Source organism: Hyperolius riggenbachi, chromosome 1 (genome assembly GCF_040937935.1).
Source record: "Hyperolius riggenbachi isolate aHypRig1 chromosome 1, aHypRig1.pri, whole genome shotgun sequence".
NCBI lineage: Eukaryota > Metazoa > Chordata > Amphibia > Anura > Hyperoliidae > Hyperolius > Hyperolius riggenbachi.
Window position 1 is genome coordinate 499,812,979 of NC_090646.1, and position 18,326 is coordinate 499,831,304.

The 18,326-nt window shown below is 43.7% G+C and overlaps 1 protein-coding gene across 1 annotated transcript in view; it reads left to right on the forward strand.

Annotated features, from left to right (window-relative positions):
* GALNT9 (polypeptide N-acetylgalactosaminyltransferase 9) overlaps nucleotides 1–18,326 on the forward strand; it is a 397,797-nt gene that overhangs the window by 335,006 nt on the left and 44,465 nt on the right. The window contains exon 7 of the mRNA XM_068243439.1: nucleotides 17,655–17,840. Coding sequence (XP_068099540.1) covers nucleotides 17,655–17,840 — 186 coding nt within the window. The remainder of the gene's footprint in view (nucleotides 1–17,654; nucleotides 17,841–18,326) is intronic.

The window sequence follows — 18,326 nt, forward strand, 5'->3', positions numbered from 1 at the left end:
ATAAAAAGGCAGTTTATGTATGAGAAGGTCTAGGGTGTACATGTAAAAAAGGCACCTGGAAAAAAAAGGCGCAGGGGATTGCCGCTAGTAGAATATAAGTATAATTACTTTACCAATATTCTACTACTTATTCTGAAGTCAGTAATCTTAACCCACCCAAGCCGGCTCCTAAGCCTTAACCCAGGCTGCCACCATTCCCCCCGGCCCCCCGCAAAGCTATGACTAACTCAGCAATAAAGTAACAGTTAGCACCCCAGGCTACCTTCCAATAAAATAGTAGGTAGCTTCGGCGCCCGCTATTTTATCTGTAGCCTCTGGCACTCAAATGTCTGTTTATTGCAGCTAATTGCAGCCTAGCTCGGTTTCCCTTCATTGCTGCTGATCGCTGTCTCACTCTGGTGCCCATCATTGCCGCTAACCATGGCCTCGGGTGCTCAAATATCCCTACACTGGCACTAATCACGTTTTTCTCATTGTGTCCTATGGTGGGCCTTTTTTTGCTGCCCTCACTCAAATTTCCTGTTTCAGGTCTAGGACCATGTCTTTAAAATAAGACTCTTTTAGGGCAAATCGAATTTAAATTAACTGGACTTATTATGAACCGACAAGTTTCAAGTGGGATTGTGACTTACAGTTTTGTAGAGTTGGTGCAAGACTTACACATATTCCGAACTAGTGGTTCCCACACTCACACCACTACATTACATCACACCATTACAGTCAGGTCTCGGTGCACCTGTTACTCAGGCTCAGTTCCCATTACAATTGAAAATGGACATTTTTATGTCTGTTTTACCACAATGAAAAACTGACAGTGAATGGATTTTATTTTATAAATAGAATCCGTTCACACTTGTGAATCTGCAACCAATCAATTGGATCCATTCCATTAAGTGGAATGCAGTTTTATGTTGTCCACGAATTTTCCCAGAGAGCAGATGCACTTTCCATATAACCTGTGCTGGAAATGCATTTGCTCTGGGCTCCAACTTGAACATGATCGGAGCACCGAAGGGGACACTACACTGTCCACTCCTGCTCGTCATTGGAGTCTGTCTCAAGTGTGAACCTAGCCTCGATCTTATTTTTTAAATTTATTTTAGTATTTATATAGCGCCGATATATTACGCAGCGCTGTACAGAGTATATTGTCTTGTCACTAACTGTCCCTCAGAGGAGCTCACAGTCCCTACCATAGTCATATGTCTATGTATGTAGCGTGTAGTGCATGTATCATAGTCTAGGGCCAATTTTAGGGGGAAGCCAATTAACTTATCTGTATGTTTTTGTGACTTGGGAGGAAACTGGAGTGCCCGGGGGAAACCCATGCAGACACGGGGAGAACATACAAACTCCTTGCAGGTGTTGACCTGGCTGAGATTCAAACCAGGGACCCAGTGCTGCAAGGTGAGAGTGCTAACCCTTACACCATCATGCTTCCCAATACGCCACCATGCTACTCCCAAAGATATAAATTACATAGCTATAAAGCTATAAATCACAGAAGCCATGGTTTCCATACCATGAAGTGCAACAGCAAAAAAGGTTTCACATTGCCTTATGCAATGCAGCTCTATAATATTATAGATAAATCTTTTGCTATATGCTGGTGACTCCTAAGGACACCTAGCCTGTATCTAATACTGATTTTGTACCCTAACAGGTTTGTTTACATCCTGTACTGTCATGTTCAAACTTAGTTATATGGAATATGCTTAGAAGAAGCTGAATCAAGAGGCAGCTCAGCAGCTGGCAGCTCTTCAGTATTTTACCAATACTGGCAGAAACATACATTTATGTATGAATTTTAACATTTTGCCATAGTGTTCCTTTAAATATATTTGTCACTGCAGTTTTACGTCCAACCAAAGTGATCAGACTAACATACATAATATTCAGACAAGCCGATAACTTGCTATAGGCAGCACTGAAGGCACACTGCCTTACCTACTAACCCCTGTGTTTCCTTCCCTATTGTTTCCTCCTCACTACCCTTTAGATTGTAAGCTTGCAAGGGCAGGGGCCTCCTACTAGTGTTTCTCATACTGCTGTAATTTTAACATATGCCCAAGTACCAACTACACATCAACTATGTATGTATTTGCATTTCTACTATTCAATGTCATGACTGTACAGTGTCTTGTATTTCCTATGTATATTTGTTCCTCATTATTTGTTTTGTACAATATACAGCGATACGGAAGATGTTGGCGCTATATAAATAAAAAATAATAATACATACTGTGATCATACAAGTGATCAAACTGACAGAGTTGTCAAAACACTGACATCTAGTGGTGACTAGCGAGAGCACATAATTACAAGCGTAAACCTACACGACTTGGAGCTAAGCCCTGGCCCTTCTAGTACTGAAGACCAACCTACGTGGATTTTTATTGGACACTGAGGATGTTATAATGGACTGTTGATTGGTCAGCGTAAAGCTTATTTGGGTCCTGACACACCAAATAGCGTTTTGGGGGTAATTTTCAATTAGTAAAAAATGCCTCCATTGACTTACATAAAAATCGCAGTAAGATCATGATTTTTCGAAAAATCACGATCACAGCAATTTTGCCGCAATTTTTTTTAATGTAAGTCAATGGAGGCGTTTTAAGATAAATTAAAACGACCCCAGGGCCCTAAGGAAGAGGGGTTTTCTAACTTTGGAGTTGTATAGAGTACAGTTTGTCAGTCTTTTTGATGGGTAGGCTCATTTTATATGAGGTATTAACCCCCTGTTTTTTAACTTGTCACAGAAAGGTATAAATACCTAAATGTTGTATTTTCCAACTCCAATTAGATAATGCTTTCATTGTTCACAGCTTTCAGTATGTATTCAAAATAGAAACTCCTCCATCAAACAAAAGAAAAGTCTGCGACCCTCCAGCAGTGTGATCAGACAGCAGGAAAAGAGGGAATTGAAATAAGAATAAAACTAAAATTTAAAATCATTTCAATAAAAACAAAAATGACAAAAGATCAGTATGAGCTACTTGATATTTATTGGCCACTGTTATAAGTAAACCATAGGCTGCAATTCACTTTCCCTGTCATTTCCACACTTGCCCCTGCATGCAGTTCCCTTGACTGTAATCATATGTTTCTGTCTCGCATCTCTCAGACAGCAGTTGGAGAAAAAATGAGTGAAGATGGCTTAAAACAGCTCAAGGATTTGACAGCAGAGGCTCCTAAGGATTACACCTCTAAGTGCTCTAAATTTTGGAATGACTGTCTGAACATGTAATAATGAGATGGCAGCCAGCACGCACACTTGCATAAAGTAAAATACTCTACAAATCCGACCTCGCAGTGACTCTATTAAGGGTTCTGCATCATGAAATCCATTGTCAGTAACTTTCCAAGTCATCCATGAATAGCACAGGAATTGACTGGCTATTTCATCTTTCAGCCAAATCAAATACTATGCGCTGACAATTACCAAAGAGCAGGGAGCAAAGAGGGCAAATAAAGCTCCAGGGTGATTGTACCGTAGTCTGGTATTACTTACAGGAGCTGTGAAAAGCTTTATAGAAATCTAGATGGCCTCTGCATCACAGAAACTGCATTTTCTATATAATGTTATTAGAAAGTGCTCCGGATAGCAGAAGTTAAGCTTATAGTGTATGAATTTATGTACACGCAACTTGCTTTTTTGGGGGGGAGTTTTCAAGGAGGAACTAACCAAGAGTGACCCACAAGCAATTTCATACCTTTACAGCTGTGCCACACATGAAAAGTGGTTCAAAGTTAAAATGATAGTCTTGTTCATAGCAGTCTTTTTTAAGTAAGACTGTACACAATGGAAAAAAACGCCACCACAAGTAACAAGAATAGCTTTTAAAATTAATCTGGAGTGAAAACTTATGAGATAATGAAATGTATGTGTAGTATGAATGATAGATCGTACATTATTAGTATACAAAATACTTTCTTTTCCTGCTGTTTAGAATCCTCACTCTGCTTTGTTTAGCTGAAAAGATACAGAACTTTCCTGCAGTAACACCTCATTAGAACCCTTCTCTTTTTCTCAGCTGTTTTGACTTCTATGCACGGTTTGGCAAATAGGTCCCTTTTCTACTAGCAATCGCAATCACCAATCACAAATGCCAGCGATTGCAATTTTTCATTTATTTTGTTATGCAATTGCGATTTTTCATTTGCATTCTATTATCCTTCTTAAAATTGCTCCAGAAAGTGATTGCGATTTGCGATTTACAAATCAAATCACTATAGTGGAAAATACTTCTCATGATTTCTATGATAAAGTGGCAACCCTAGCGATTTCAAAATCACTAGCGATTTCCGATTTTGCGATTCAGCTGTGCAGTGGAAAAAGGCCCTCAATTCCATAAGCTGTCACCAAGCTTGTTTCCATAGATATTAACTTAAGTTGTTGTACTCATGCTGTGCTGTAAAAAAAGAAAAGGGACTTAAGGTAATTTAGTAGTAGGGATAGTACTATATGTGTATATGTTGATTTCATCATGTCACATCAGTTACTTTTAAGAACATTTTAATGCTTGTTTTCTCATAGTTAGATTCTAACCATTCTTCTATTTTGGGAGCTGTCAATCAAAACCATTTAAATGCATCAGTCTTATTCATAAAGAGCTAGTTAGAGAATTGACTATAAACATAGTTCAAGCAAAGAAAATACAGCTAATAACTTTTGGAAGACGGAGTTGGAGCTGTATTAGAATTGTATATAATAAATAGTATTATTTCAGTAATCAAAGCAGTGAAATATCACATTTTTGAAATGGACTACTATACAACACAGTCATTAGGATATTTGTCAAAATATGTACAGTCTGTCTGCCATACTAAAGACCATGCAGAAATCTGATGGCTGGAACAGTAGTTCATGTAGTTCATGATCATTCTGGCTGACAGTGTGGTGTCTGTACAGACAACCCCTATCTGCTTCGCCTGTCAAAACTCTGACAAGTAATCAACCAAAAATGTACTTCCTGGGTATCTGGCAAGCTTACTTGTGTGCCACTTTTTAAGCGTCCCTCTGGAAATCCCCCATTCGAATATGAACTAATCCAAATCATGTCAGGAAGAGATGAATAATACATACTGTAATTTGCAGCTACATAGAAAAAAGTCATTTACAGCAGAGTTCCCCAACACGGTCCTCAAAGCCCACCAACAGTGCATGTTTTGCAGAAAGCCACAAACATTCACAGGTGAGGTAATTAGTGTCTCACCAGAGCTGATTAACTACCTCTGTGGATGTATACAAAACATGCAGTTTTGGTGGGCCTTGAGGACAGTGTTGGGGAACACTGATTTACAATACATTTCACTCCACGATTGTCATACATCTTACAAGTATGTATACACACTTATACGCATGTATATTTAAATTTTTATATATTTTAACATATTTGGCTGATTTCTTTCTTCCTACCCACAGCAAGAAATCTCAACTTTACCTCCATCCACCTCTTATTACAGGGCGTTACATCCACATTGACCATTCTTGCCTGACTGTCCCAGGGCTCCCAACCCACTACTGCCCCAAACAACCATTAACAATCATTTCAGCCAGTGATCTCTAATGTCTAGTTAGGGCTCAGCTGCTTATAGAGAGTCAAATCAGACGCAAGAACTGCTTTGGCAATGGTACATCTTCATGAGCCAGATGCTGGGAAGTGGTAACAGTGTTAATAATTGTATGTTAGCTGCCAGGATTATAATAGCAATTCGTCTTTCACTAACATAGTGCTTCAGACATTTTATCTCAAAGGTGATGACACTTTAATGGTTTCCTGAGATGCATGAACAGTAATTAAAAATTTGTGTAAATAACCTGAATGATTATCCATTTAGGATATCATATGGCAGTATATAGTTTATTTTAAACGCAATTAATATGCCATAATAATCTTTAATAACTGCTAATGAAGGGAAAGAAATTTTGCCTTAAACCAAGTTGTGTCTTACGCATTACAAGTCTGTGCAACTTTTCATGTCATGGCATTTGCACCTTATAAATTAGACATTCTGAAACCCTGCTTTGTAAAACAGCAGATTCATGTTTGTTTGCCGTATAACCCCGGGAGCAATGCTTTTCCTTCCATCTGAGGCATTAATAGGACAATGGCTAGGCTGTCCATCGAAAGAGAACCCAGATTCATGCCAGAAGTCATTGTGATCAGCTTGCTGTTAAATGCCTCTTAATATCATGCACAGAGGATGAGTGGCTCTTGTCCTGAATATTTTTAGACAAATTAAATCAGAATTTCTTGCCAGCTCCAATTACATCCTTCCGCCTCTGTCTCAGCCCTGTGGGATTGTGTAGGTGTGTGAGCAGATGCTAAAATCCTCCCTTTGGCTTAGTGATGTTCACTGGAATGGGTGTGAGGAAACAGCAAGGTGTGCGGGGTGTCAGGAGTCTCCTGTGCTGCAGCACACGGTTCTTGATCTCTTTTTAATAAGTCATTTCATCTGCAATGTGCTGTGTTGAGTGGCAATGACACAATAGGTTCTATTAACAATTGATGAATATTCATATCAGTTTATTATAACAAGACCATTTTGCTCTTAACAAATAGAGGTCAGTGCTATCAAGCAAAATTCTCTCAAAGTTCTAAATAATGTTTAGTTAGAGTATTGAGCTAGGTATAACATACTTACAGTAATAAACAAACACTTGTTCTGAAGAGTACTTGGATAAAGACCTCTAGAGTTCTTACAGCAGAATAAATGAAGGAATCTCCTCATTAATTCACAGCATTTCTACTATGACTAGATTAACCACTTCAGCAAACAGGCCATTTTACCTTTACCGCCAAGAGCCATTTTCACCTGTCAGCACTCCGCCCATTTATTTGGCCATAACTTTATCATTGCTTCTCACATCTGAATGATCTATATCTTGTTTTTGTTTTGATTTTTTGCAACAAATTAGGCTTTTTGTGGGCCATACTTGTTTTCAGTAATTCTTTTATTTTCTATGCATTTTTAAGGGAAAAACAAGAAAAAAAAATGAAAATATACACTATTTATCCAATTCCATCCCCTATAGTTTTAAAATAAGCAATGCTACTATAAATAAGAACCACCCATTTTATTTGCCTGTTAGCCCGGGTTATCACAACATTTAAATTATGCTTCTAGTGTAATGTATGACAACAATATATTATTTGGAAATTAAGATGTCTTTTTTCTGTTTTGGGTTTTGTATCCGGCTAATAATTACAAGCCCTTATTTACTAAAATAATAGTAATGACAGCCCCTAAGGCAAATATTTATGTATTTTTTAAGCTGTTATTTTATCTTTTTACTTTCTAGTGTTTGGTTGGTTAATGGAGGGGGAGGGGGGGGGGCTTTGAGGGCCCTTTTCCACTAGCAATCGCTAGCGTTCGCGCTAAACGCTAGCGATTGCTGAATCGCAAGTGCAGGAAACTTCCCGGCGATTGCGTTCACGATTTTGCTATGCAATGCACTGCATAGCAAAATCGCGGCAAAGATCGCTCCGCGGTGCGATCGCGTTTGAGTCAAAAACGAATCGCGGTAGTGGAAATTACCTACCCCGATTCCTATGTTAAAAAGCAAACCGTAGCAATTTCAAAATCACTAGCGGTTTGCGATTTTGCAACTCAGCATCGCAAACGCCGCTAGTGGAAAAGGGCCCTTTAAAAGATTCATTTTATACATCTTTACTAAAAATGTATGGCGACTGAAATTTTTTTAATGGTTTTAAGAGATCTGGATTGGATTCATGCTGTGTGGACGAAATCGTTTGGATTGAAGTTGATTATGTACGGTCGGGGTTGACCTGTTAATATCCCCAAGGCACATTTAAACCCGAGTGGTCTCATCGTCTGGCAAAGAGACTCTTTATTGGGTGTGGTGGAGGAGCTTATCAGCATTTGTTGTTCAGAGAATGGAGTGGAGTGTTTCTGAAACTGAAAAAGGGTTTGTGAATCGTAGCCAATGTGACTTAGGAGGAGGCAACCTGACAGCTAGGCACAAGAACACTTTCTTTCCCTCGGCTGTCAACCTTCTGAACTCTATTAAATGGCTTCCGCCCTAGGCCTGCAGTCAGAACGACTGCTCTGCTAGAACGGAGGCCCTAGCCTCCAGCATCACAGTGCTTAGCCGCCCAGCTCTGCACGGACAATAATGATTTGTTTATGTTTATTATGTCTGTTCTATCTTAGTCTATAGTTCTTAAGCTGTCATAGCAATTTGTCTTCCCTCCTGAGCTGTATTTACATCTTCTGTGCCAACCCCAATTCCGGGCACGACTTTGGGTCGTGCTTGGCGAATAAAACCTATTCTGATTCTGATTCTGATTCTGGAACTATGTAGGTAATATTTTTCCCATGTTACCGCAAGGATCAATTTAACCACTGAACCAGCCGTGTGATTGGTAATCACTAGAACCCCAGAGAGAACAGGAGATATTCTAGCCTTTCGTACTTGCTCTAAACTGAGCTAAAATGCAAGATTGAAAAGCACCAGGCCCTGGACCACGAGGCAAAATAGTTATCAAGTGTCAGAAGGGAGTCAGCTGCCTTCAAGAGAAACTGTCGCGAAAATCTTAAAATGTAAAACACATACAAATAAGAAGTACATTTCTCCCAGAGTAAAATGAGCCATAAATTACTTCTCTCCTATGTTGCCGTCACTTACAGTAGGTAGTAGAACTCTGACATTACCGACAGATTTTGGACTGACCCATTTTCCCATAGGGGGGTTCTCAGGGATTTCTTAATTTTTAAAAGCACTTAGTGAATGGCAGTTTCTCCGTCCAACTGCCAAAAAAGTGTGCAGCGAGCAGGGAAGCTGACCAGCATCTTTGTGTAAATCTTTATAAAGAATAAAGGCCATGCTGAGAATCCCCTATGGAGAGATGGACTAGCCCAAAACCTGCTGGTAATGTCAGATTTCTACTACCTAGTACCTACTGTAAGTGACAGCAACATAGGAGAAAAGTAATTTATGGCTCATTTTACTCTGGGAGAAATGTACTTCTTATTTGCATGAGTTTTAAATGTTAAGATTTTCGCGACACTTCTGTAGCAATTAACTGCTTCATACGTAGAAGTTATCAGTGGAGATGGTCCGAACGGTTCGCCGGCGAACGGTTCCCGGCGAACTTCCGGGGGTTCGCGATCGCGAAGAATCGCAAACTTTACCAGAAGTTCGGTTCGACCACATGATGCACCATTAGGGTAAATTTTGACCCTCTACATCACAGTCAGCAGGCATATTGTAGCCAATCAGGCTACACTCCCTCCTGGAGCCACTTCCCCCCCTAATAAAAGCCAGGCAGCGCCGGTTTATTTTACTCACTCGTGTGCCTGCAGTAAATAGAGAAGGGACAGCTGCTGCTGCTGCTGCTGCAGACTCTCATAGGGAAAGATTAGTTAGGCTCTTGTAGGCTTCTTAGCTTGCTCCTTGCTGATTCTTATTGCTAAAATAGCACCCCACAACAGCTCTTTTGAGAGCTAATCTTGTTCTTGTGATCTATTTTTTTTTCTGTGTGTCCCACTGACACTTGTGTTGCATAGACAGCCTTGATAATTCATACTGTGTGTGTGCCACTGCCAGGCCCAGCACATTCAGTGACTACCTGTGTGTGTGACAGGTGCACATTGTAATACCCAGTACTGCATATACCTACCTACCTGTTGTACACAGTGCACCAACCTACCTACGTGAGCTGAGCACACGCAGTGTCACTGTGTCTGTCCGCTACCTGTTTGTGTGTGACAGGTGCACATTGTAATACCCATCACTGAATATACCTACCTACCTGTTGTTCACAGTGCACCCACCTACCTACGTGAGTTGAGTGCACGCAGACGCAGTGTCACTGTGCCTGTCCGCTACCTGTCTGTGTGTGACAGGTGCACATTGTAATACCCATTACTGCATATACCTACCTACCTGTTGTTCACAGTGCACCCACCTACCTACTTGAGTTGTTCACATTGCACCTACCAACCTACGTGAGTTGAGCGCACGCAGTGTCACTGTGCCTGTCCGCTACCTGTCTGTGTGTGACAGGTTCATATTGTAATACCCATCACTGCATATACCTACCTACCTGTTGTTCACAGTGCACCCACCTACCTATGTGAGTTGAGCGCATGCAGTGTCACTGTGCCTGTCCGCTACCTGTCTGTGTGTGACAGGTGCACATTGTAATACCCATTACTGCATATACCTATCTGTTGTGCACCCACCTACCTACGTGAGTGCACGCAGTGTGATATACCACTTCGTGCATGCCTGTTAACTGCACCTGTGTGACTGCACATTGTATTAGTCAAGTCAGTGCATACCTTTCACTTCATCCCCCCCCCCCCCCCCCGGACGTAACGTGTGAGGAGGATGAAGTACCTGCTGTTGGTGCATTTTTTGAGGTGTCTGAGGCAAGCAAAGCTAGGCAGGATAAATATGATGATTATGATGATACGTATCCCACATGGGTTCCTAAGAGACAAGATGACCAAGGGGACAGTTCAGAGGGGGAGTCAGAGAGGAGTAGGAGGAGACGAGTTCCTTAAAGAAGCAGGGGGAGCTCGTCATCAGAAACAGCTGGTGGCAGTGTCCGGCGCCATGTATTGCCACCTATGGAGAGCCAGCCAACATGCCCTTCAACGTCAGCTGCTGATGCCACCATAGTGCCATCACCCCAGGGGGGCTCAGCGGTTTGGAAATGTTTTAATGTGTCTGCCTCAGATCGGAGCACTGCCATCTGTTCTCTCTGCCTCCAAATATTGAGCCGTGGAAAGGCCAACACTCACGCAGGGACAAGTGCCTTACGAAGGCACATGGAAAAAAGGCACAAACTGCAATGGGAAGAGCACCTGAGCAAAAGCAGCACACAAAAGAAAAGCTACCCTCCTTCTCCTCTTCCTCCTTCAGGTGCAGCATCTTCAGCCATTTTCTTCCTTGCACCTTCACAGGCACCCTCCTCCACTCCGCCTCGGCCCTTGAGTGATTCCTGCTCCTCTGCCCACAGCAGCCAGGTGTCCGTGAAGGAAATCTTTGAGCGGAAGTAGCCAATTTCTGCCAGTCACCCCCTTGCCCGGCGTCTGACAGCTGACGTGGCGGAACTGTTAGCTCGTCAGCTGTTACCATACAAGCTGGTGAACTCTGAGGCCTTCCGTAAATTTGTGGCCATTGGGACACCACCGTGGAAGATACCAGGCCGCAATTATTTCTCTAAAAAGGCGATACCCAAACTGTACTGTGAAGTTGAGAGGCAAGTGGTGTCATCTCTGGCACACAGCGTTGGGTCAAGGGTCCACCTGACCACGGATGCCTGGTCTGCCAAGCACGATCAGGGCAGGTACATAACTTACACAGCCCATTGGGTCAACCTGGTGACCAATGGCAAGCAGGGAGAACGTGGCTGTGCAGTGGACCAACTTGTGACACCCCCACGGCTTGCAGACAGGCCTCCAGCCACCTCCTCTCCTCCTGCTACATCCTCTTTGCTGTCGTCCTCCTTCTCCTCCTTGGCTGAGTGGCAGTTCAACTCTACTGGTGCTGCAATCTCCTCTCCAGCTACACAGCCCCATCTCCCCAGGGTCTATGCTGCATGCCAGGTACGACGGTGTCACGCCATCTTAGACATGTCTTGCCTCAAAGTGGAGAGTCACACTGGACCAGCTCTTCTGGCTGCTCTTAACAAACAGGTGAATCAGTGGCTGACCCCGCACTAACTGGAGATCGGCAACGTGGTGTGTGACAATAGCAGCAATCTCCTTTCCACATTGAATCTGGGAAAGCTGACACATGTACCCTGCGTGGCACATGTGCTCAATCTAGTCATTCAAAGATATGTGTCAAAGTACCCAGGCTTAGAGGATGTCCTGAAGCAGGCCAGGAAGTTGTGTGGGCATTTCAGGCAGTCTTACACGGCCATGGCACGCTTTGCGGACATTCAGCGGAGAAACAACTTGCCAGTGACAACTTGATATGTGATAGCCCGACTCGCTGTAATTTGACCCTGGCCATGTTCTCTCGCCTGCTAGAACAGGAGAAAGCAGTCACCCAGTACCTGTACAATTACAGTAAAAGGACACAATCTGGGGAGATGGGGATGTTCTGGCCTAACAACTGGACACTGTTGCGAAATGCATGCAGGCTCATGCGGCTGTTTGAGGAGGTGACCAACCTGGTGAGTCGCAGTGAAGGCACCATCAGCGAATTGATCCCGTACGCTTACTTCCTGGAGCGTACCATGCGTAGAGTGGTAGATCAAGCTGTAGAGGAGCGTGAACAGGAACAGTTACAGCAAGAACAGTTGTGGGAGCAATTTTCCTCAGAATCAGATGTTTCCTCAACACCTGCAGCAGCACAGAGGGGGGAGGAGGAGGAAGAGTCATGTGGGGAAGAGAAGTCAGACTCGGATGATGAGGAAGGTGTTTCTTTGGAGGAGGAGGAGGCGGCAGAAGAACAACTGCAGCAGGCATCACAGGGGGCTTGTGTTGCTCGATGTTTCCGTGGTATTGTGTGTGGCTGGGGGGAGGAGGAGGACTTACCTGACGTCACTGAGGAAGAGCAAGAGGAGATGGATAGTACGTCTGGATGCAACTTTGTGCAGATGGCATCTTTCATGCTTTCCAGCCCGTTGAGGGACCCCCGTATAAATAAACTCAGGGGGAATGAGCTGTACTGGGTGGCCACGCTACTAGGCCCTCATTATAGGCACAAAGTGGCTGACATGTTACCAACTCACCAGAAGGCATAAAGGATGCAGCACATGCAGAACAAGCTGGCAACTATACTTTACAATGCGTTTAAGCGTCCTGTCCACGCAGGCAAGGACAGGACGCTCCATCGATCTCTTGGTGATGTCAGATATGCGGACATTCTTTAGTCCAACGCCTCGCCTTAGCCCTTCTGGATACACCCTCCACCAACGCCTGGACCGGCAGGTAGCCGAATACCTGGCCTTAAGTGTGGATGTAGACACTGTGAGCAGTGATGAACCCTTGTACTACTGGGTGCGCAGGCTTGACCTGTGGCCAGAGCTGTCACAATTTGCTATCCAACTTCTATCTTGCCCTGCCTCAAGCGTCCTGTCAGAAAGGACCTTCAGCGCAGCTGGAGGCATTGTCACTGAGAAGAAAAGTCGCCTAAGTCACAAAAGTGTTCAGTACCTCACCTTTATCAAAATGAATGAGGCATGGATCCCAGAGGGCTACTGCCCGCCCGAAGACTAAGTCAGTCCCCACACACAGCATCTCTGCTTGCATGCCATGTGACTGGCTGCCTGCCCCAAGACTAAGTCGCTCCCCGCAGAGCATCTCTGCCCGCAGACCACTTGACTGCCTTCTTCGCCACCACCAACAGGGTCCAGGACTCCAGGCGGATTCCTGAATGCTAGCAGCGGCCGCTATAATAATTTTTCTGGAGCGTGTACATGCCTGCCTAATTTTTCTGGCTGCAGTGCAGCTGCAACAACAAAACAAAAGGCATGTACATGTGCCCATTCCCCTTCGTGATCATTACCTTGCCGCGGTGAAGGGGCTTGCATATAACAATGAAGCAATGACCGCCGGCTATATGAGTGTCTCGGGGGGTGGCAAACCAAAGAAAATAAGGTCATTGCTTCATTGTGGACAGTCCATATTTGATCAGCTGGACAGTCACTGTTGTTCTATCATTGAGTTACCACAGCCCGGCGACCATAGGGGCTTGAAAACCGCCACGGCTTGCACTCTAGCCATGGTGCGCACCAGTCCAGCACGGCCGTCACTACACAAACAGCTGTTTGCGGTGCGTTACACAGTGAGCTTGGTGTGTCAGTGTGAAGCAGTACTCTAATTACACTCCCTGATTGATGTTCACACATGCAAGATGTTTTAAAGCACTTTAGGCCTGTAATGTAGCATTCAATGTGATTTCTGCCCTTAAAACGCTACTTAGCGTCCAATCCAGAATTTTCCCGGGGACTTTTGGCATGTATCCCACTCCGCCATGCTCCCCTCCAGGCAGGGCCGGCCCGCTCATGAGACGGGGTGAAACATTTGCCTCAGGCGGCAAACTTCTAGGGGCGGCACCCGCCCGGGGGGCCGGTCGCCGAGCCGGAGGGGTAGCGGGCAGGTTGGGGGTATTGGGCCTAGCGGTGGGGAGGGGGGTCGGACCCCCCCTCCCTCGCCTGGGTCCCCCGATCTGCGCTCCCCTCCAGCTATAATTAGGAAGCAGCCGCTTGCAGATCGTAAGAGGCAACGGGCGGGGAGGACTCACCTTTTCCGCGTTCCAGCGAGCGCTCCACTGACGTCACTTCCTGCATCGCTGCCCACTGTATTGTAAGTGGACGGCGATGCAGGAAGTGACGTCAGTGGAGCGCACGATGGAACGCGGATAAGGTGAGTTCTCCCCGCCCGTGCCTCTTACAATCAGGCAGCGTCTGCGTCCGACCCCCCTCCCCACCGCTAGGCCCAATACCCCCAACCTGCCCGCTACCCCTCCGGCTCGGCGGCCATCCCCCCCCCGCACCCACGGACGGGCGGGGGGGGGAAGAGGCAGCAATATTTAGGAGAATAGGGCCGGCCCTGCCTCCAGGTGTGAGACCCTTTGAAACATCTTTTCCATCACTTTTGTGGCCTGTATAAATTTTTCTGGTTTTCAAAGTTCGCCTCCCTATTGAAGTCTATTGCGGTTCGCAAAAGTTCGCGAACCCGGTTTGCGAACCGAAAATTTGGAGGTTCGGGCCATCTCTAGTCATCAGGATGGTGGTGATCAATTATTTATCAGGGAGAAGAAATCTCTGCCTGCTGTAGTGTTATACCCACCAGAAGGGTTGACTACTTGGAAAGGGCACTGATCTGATACCAGAAGTATAATTTAACTGAAGCTCACTATCTGGAGTCTTGATGGAAATTATCAAAACCATTTCACCTCCTTCAGATCACAAATTAATGTGTGACAAATGTATGATAACTCCAGGAAAGGAGGGTGCCACCATAAAGTTGGTGGCTATATGACCCACCATAAAATTGCTTGTACAGAAGATGCTAAATGATTACTTGGACCTGTGGACCCTACCACAGAGGCCAGCTGAAAATAAGAAAGTCTTCTTTATGAGGAAAGTGAGTCCCATGTGGGCCTCATGTATGGGGCCCCGGTGTGCCCCATGTTTTGACCAGTTATGCCTTGGAAAGCAGAAGGTCCATTAACAAACTGGTACAGGAATATCCTGACCTGGTATGAAGTTTTGCCTGCTATATGCAGCCAAGCAGAAAGAACTGCAGAGGTAGGTTAGATCTGGTACAGAGTGTTTGTCTGAACATTAGATCCCTTGTATTGCTGATTTCATGGACACTGCTTTTTTTCATCAGTGCATTGAGGCTGGCACATAAGCTATCACATCTACTATAGTAGATTGATGATGGCTACTCTATCACAGGACTCTCGTTGGGACTCACAGTCAAAGACTGCATAATTAATCCAGTGTGTTTATGTCTCTCACCCACAATGGCCACATATCACCTTGGCCTGAATGACAGGTCCACAGCACGCAGATGCTGCACTGTAACAGCAGCAATGCCATTTTCATTGAATGATCGCTTAATTTGCACTTCATAAGAAGGGTACTAGCAGGAGACTATGAGATCTCGGCTATGTGAGAATCTATATATAAATAATTCTGCTATGATAATATTTTGCTTATTCGTCTTTCCACTCTTTTCAACTTATTTGAGAAAGACATTACTCTCGTTTTTAGATTCCTGGCAAATTACCAACAGCTATGCGGCATGTTGCTTTTAATGTTGATGTTTTGATTTAACAAGTTTGTGTTAATCTCTGAGCTGCGGGAGAGGCATGGAGTTCTGTGCAGCACATAGCAGGCCTTTAGCAGGGGGGAAGGAGGGGCAACTGCAGGTGGAAATGTTGAATGCTCTTTTGATGATAAACTTCAGTTTGTTCTTTGCGCTTGGAGCGTGACTACAAGGACTAAATGCAAATTCAGCCGTGGCTGCTCGTCAGTTTTTTACAACAGTCTCCTCTATTTGTTCTTCTGCTTGATTGATATGAAAGCTCAGACATTGCTGTATTCCCTCCTGCTCTCTTCCTGCAGTCTCTAAATACAGAACTGTAATTCTATCAATATACGATCAAGCGTGCAAGAAAAGCAAAGGTCAAATCATTTGTGAGTTATACAATCAGCGTGGGCTCTCCATAACCTTTTAATCCCCGATTTGCTGAGTAGTGCTATAAAACAAACCATATGGGTTTAATTTATCAGGATTTGTAAATGCTTCTTATTATGATTGTCTTTCATTTAACCCTTTTGCAGCCAATTTATTTAGAGGCTTGCAAGTGCTTTAGGCCAATTTATTTTAGCACATTTATTTTTGTTTATTATTTGTTGCATTTGCTTACTACTAAATAGTACTGCTGTAATGTGTATATATCAGCACTTGTCACCATGGGGTAGTTTGAAACAATAACAGAGGACTTCTGCTTTCAGTTTCTGTATTTTCTGCTAGCAGAAGGAGATCAAAGCATTCCAAGAATTTACAGCACAATGAGGTTTGTGTGAGGTCAAAAGCAGGGCACTTATTTCAAGTGAGATAGTTATATTAAAACTGCTAATAGGTTACAGACATTTTAAATAGGTTAATAAAAAATGTAAGACTAAAAATGTAGACTAAACAAAGTTAAGTAACATTTGAAAGGTATGCCTAGCCAAAACCTGATTTTTGTATTTTGTTGTCTTGTAGACATATATACAATCTCCGGATCTCCAAATTTAGCTTTTGCTAAAACAGTGATGAGATTAATTAGGTCAACAGAGAGAAATCTCTCAAAGATTCATGCTGATTGTGACAAAGCTGTAATATGTTATGCAGCTTTTAGCACCATTTATTGTTATGAAATATGCTATGCTTATTGTGTAGTCTGTTGTAATATATGCTGTAGGGTAGGTTCACATAAAAAAATAATATTTGATCAATGACACAGCTGGCAAGCACTACATGCAAAGTCTTTGAGCTGTTTCTTGGTTATTTTCTAGGGCAACATGGTAACATCCTTGCGTGTGCTGAAAAAGGGTGCTGCGGTAATCTGTGCACCGTGTGAAGCCACCAGAATATCAGTAAAATTACCAATATTCTAATATTAGGCACGACTAATAATAATATATAGGTAATGTTACCAATACTCTGCTATACCTTTACCTAACCCTCTTCTCACACTAATCCACCCACTACCTTCTTCTGACACTAACTTACCCCTTTGCTGATATCTGCGCCACAATCTCAGCCACAGAAGTGTCCATCTGCCAATATCTATGCCACCTTTCATCGCCGTGAATTTTAGTTTACTACTAGCACCTCTGGCACCCAAATTATACACTGGCTACCGCTATACCTGCAATTAACATTACAGTCTATGTGGAACCCATATTACCAGCCGGGTGTCGGCACCACCACAACTACATGCTTCAAATTTCTTTTTCGGACATATTACTTCAGATGGATGATGACTCATGCTCAGCAGCACCAAGTTTGTTTACAGTCATTTGGAATTTTCATTTTCATGTCTTTATATCTGTGCTATAAATCAGCAAGTTAGCTTTTTTTTAGATCTCATTTTATCAGATATATAGTTTATTAATAGCATTTAGCAGTCTTCATAAAGTTTGTCTTATTTTGTCATCCAGGTCTGGCAATGTGGAGGAAGTATGGAGGTTTTGCCTTGCTCCAGGGTGGCTCATATTGAACGAACAAAGAAGCCTTATAACAATGACATTGACTACTATGCAAAGCGCAATGCCCTACGAGCTGCTGAAGTGTGGATGGATGAATTCAAGTCTCATGTCTACATGGCATGGAACATACCCATGACAGTAAGTAACCGACAACCATTATGTTTTACATTTATTTTCAGTGCTGCACATAATCTGTGACTGAAGAATGCTTAACCACTTCAGGACCACAGGCTGTACCCCCCTAACGACCAGGCCATTTTTGGTAAAATAGGCCACTGCAACTTTAAGGCCAAGCTGCAGGGCCACACAACACAGCACACAAGTGATCCCCCCCCCCCCCCTATTCTCCCCAAATATTTATTTTCTTTATTTTTAAATAAAATGTCTATTTTTATTTTATTTTTCCCACCCTCCCTCCCTCCCCCAGCCAGCTGTGATAGGCTTCAGCCTGTCACTGCCGATCACTAATGTGACCCACAGGGGGACAGCCGTGTCACACAGCTGTCCCCAGTACAGCGCTGCTGTAGATCTTAGCGCTGTACACGCTAATTATGTTTCGCCGTCTAACAGTCTCCGAGTGGGGAAGCTCCGCCTACCAAGCAGGAGATGCGCGCACAGCCTGCG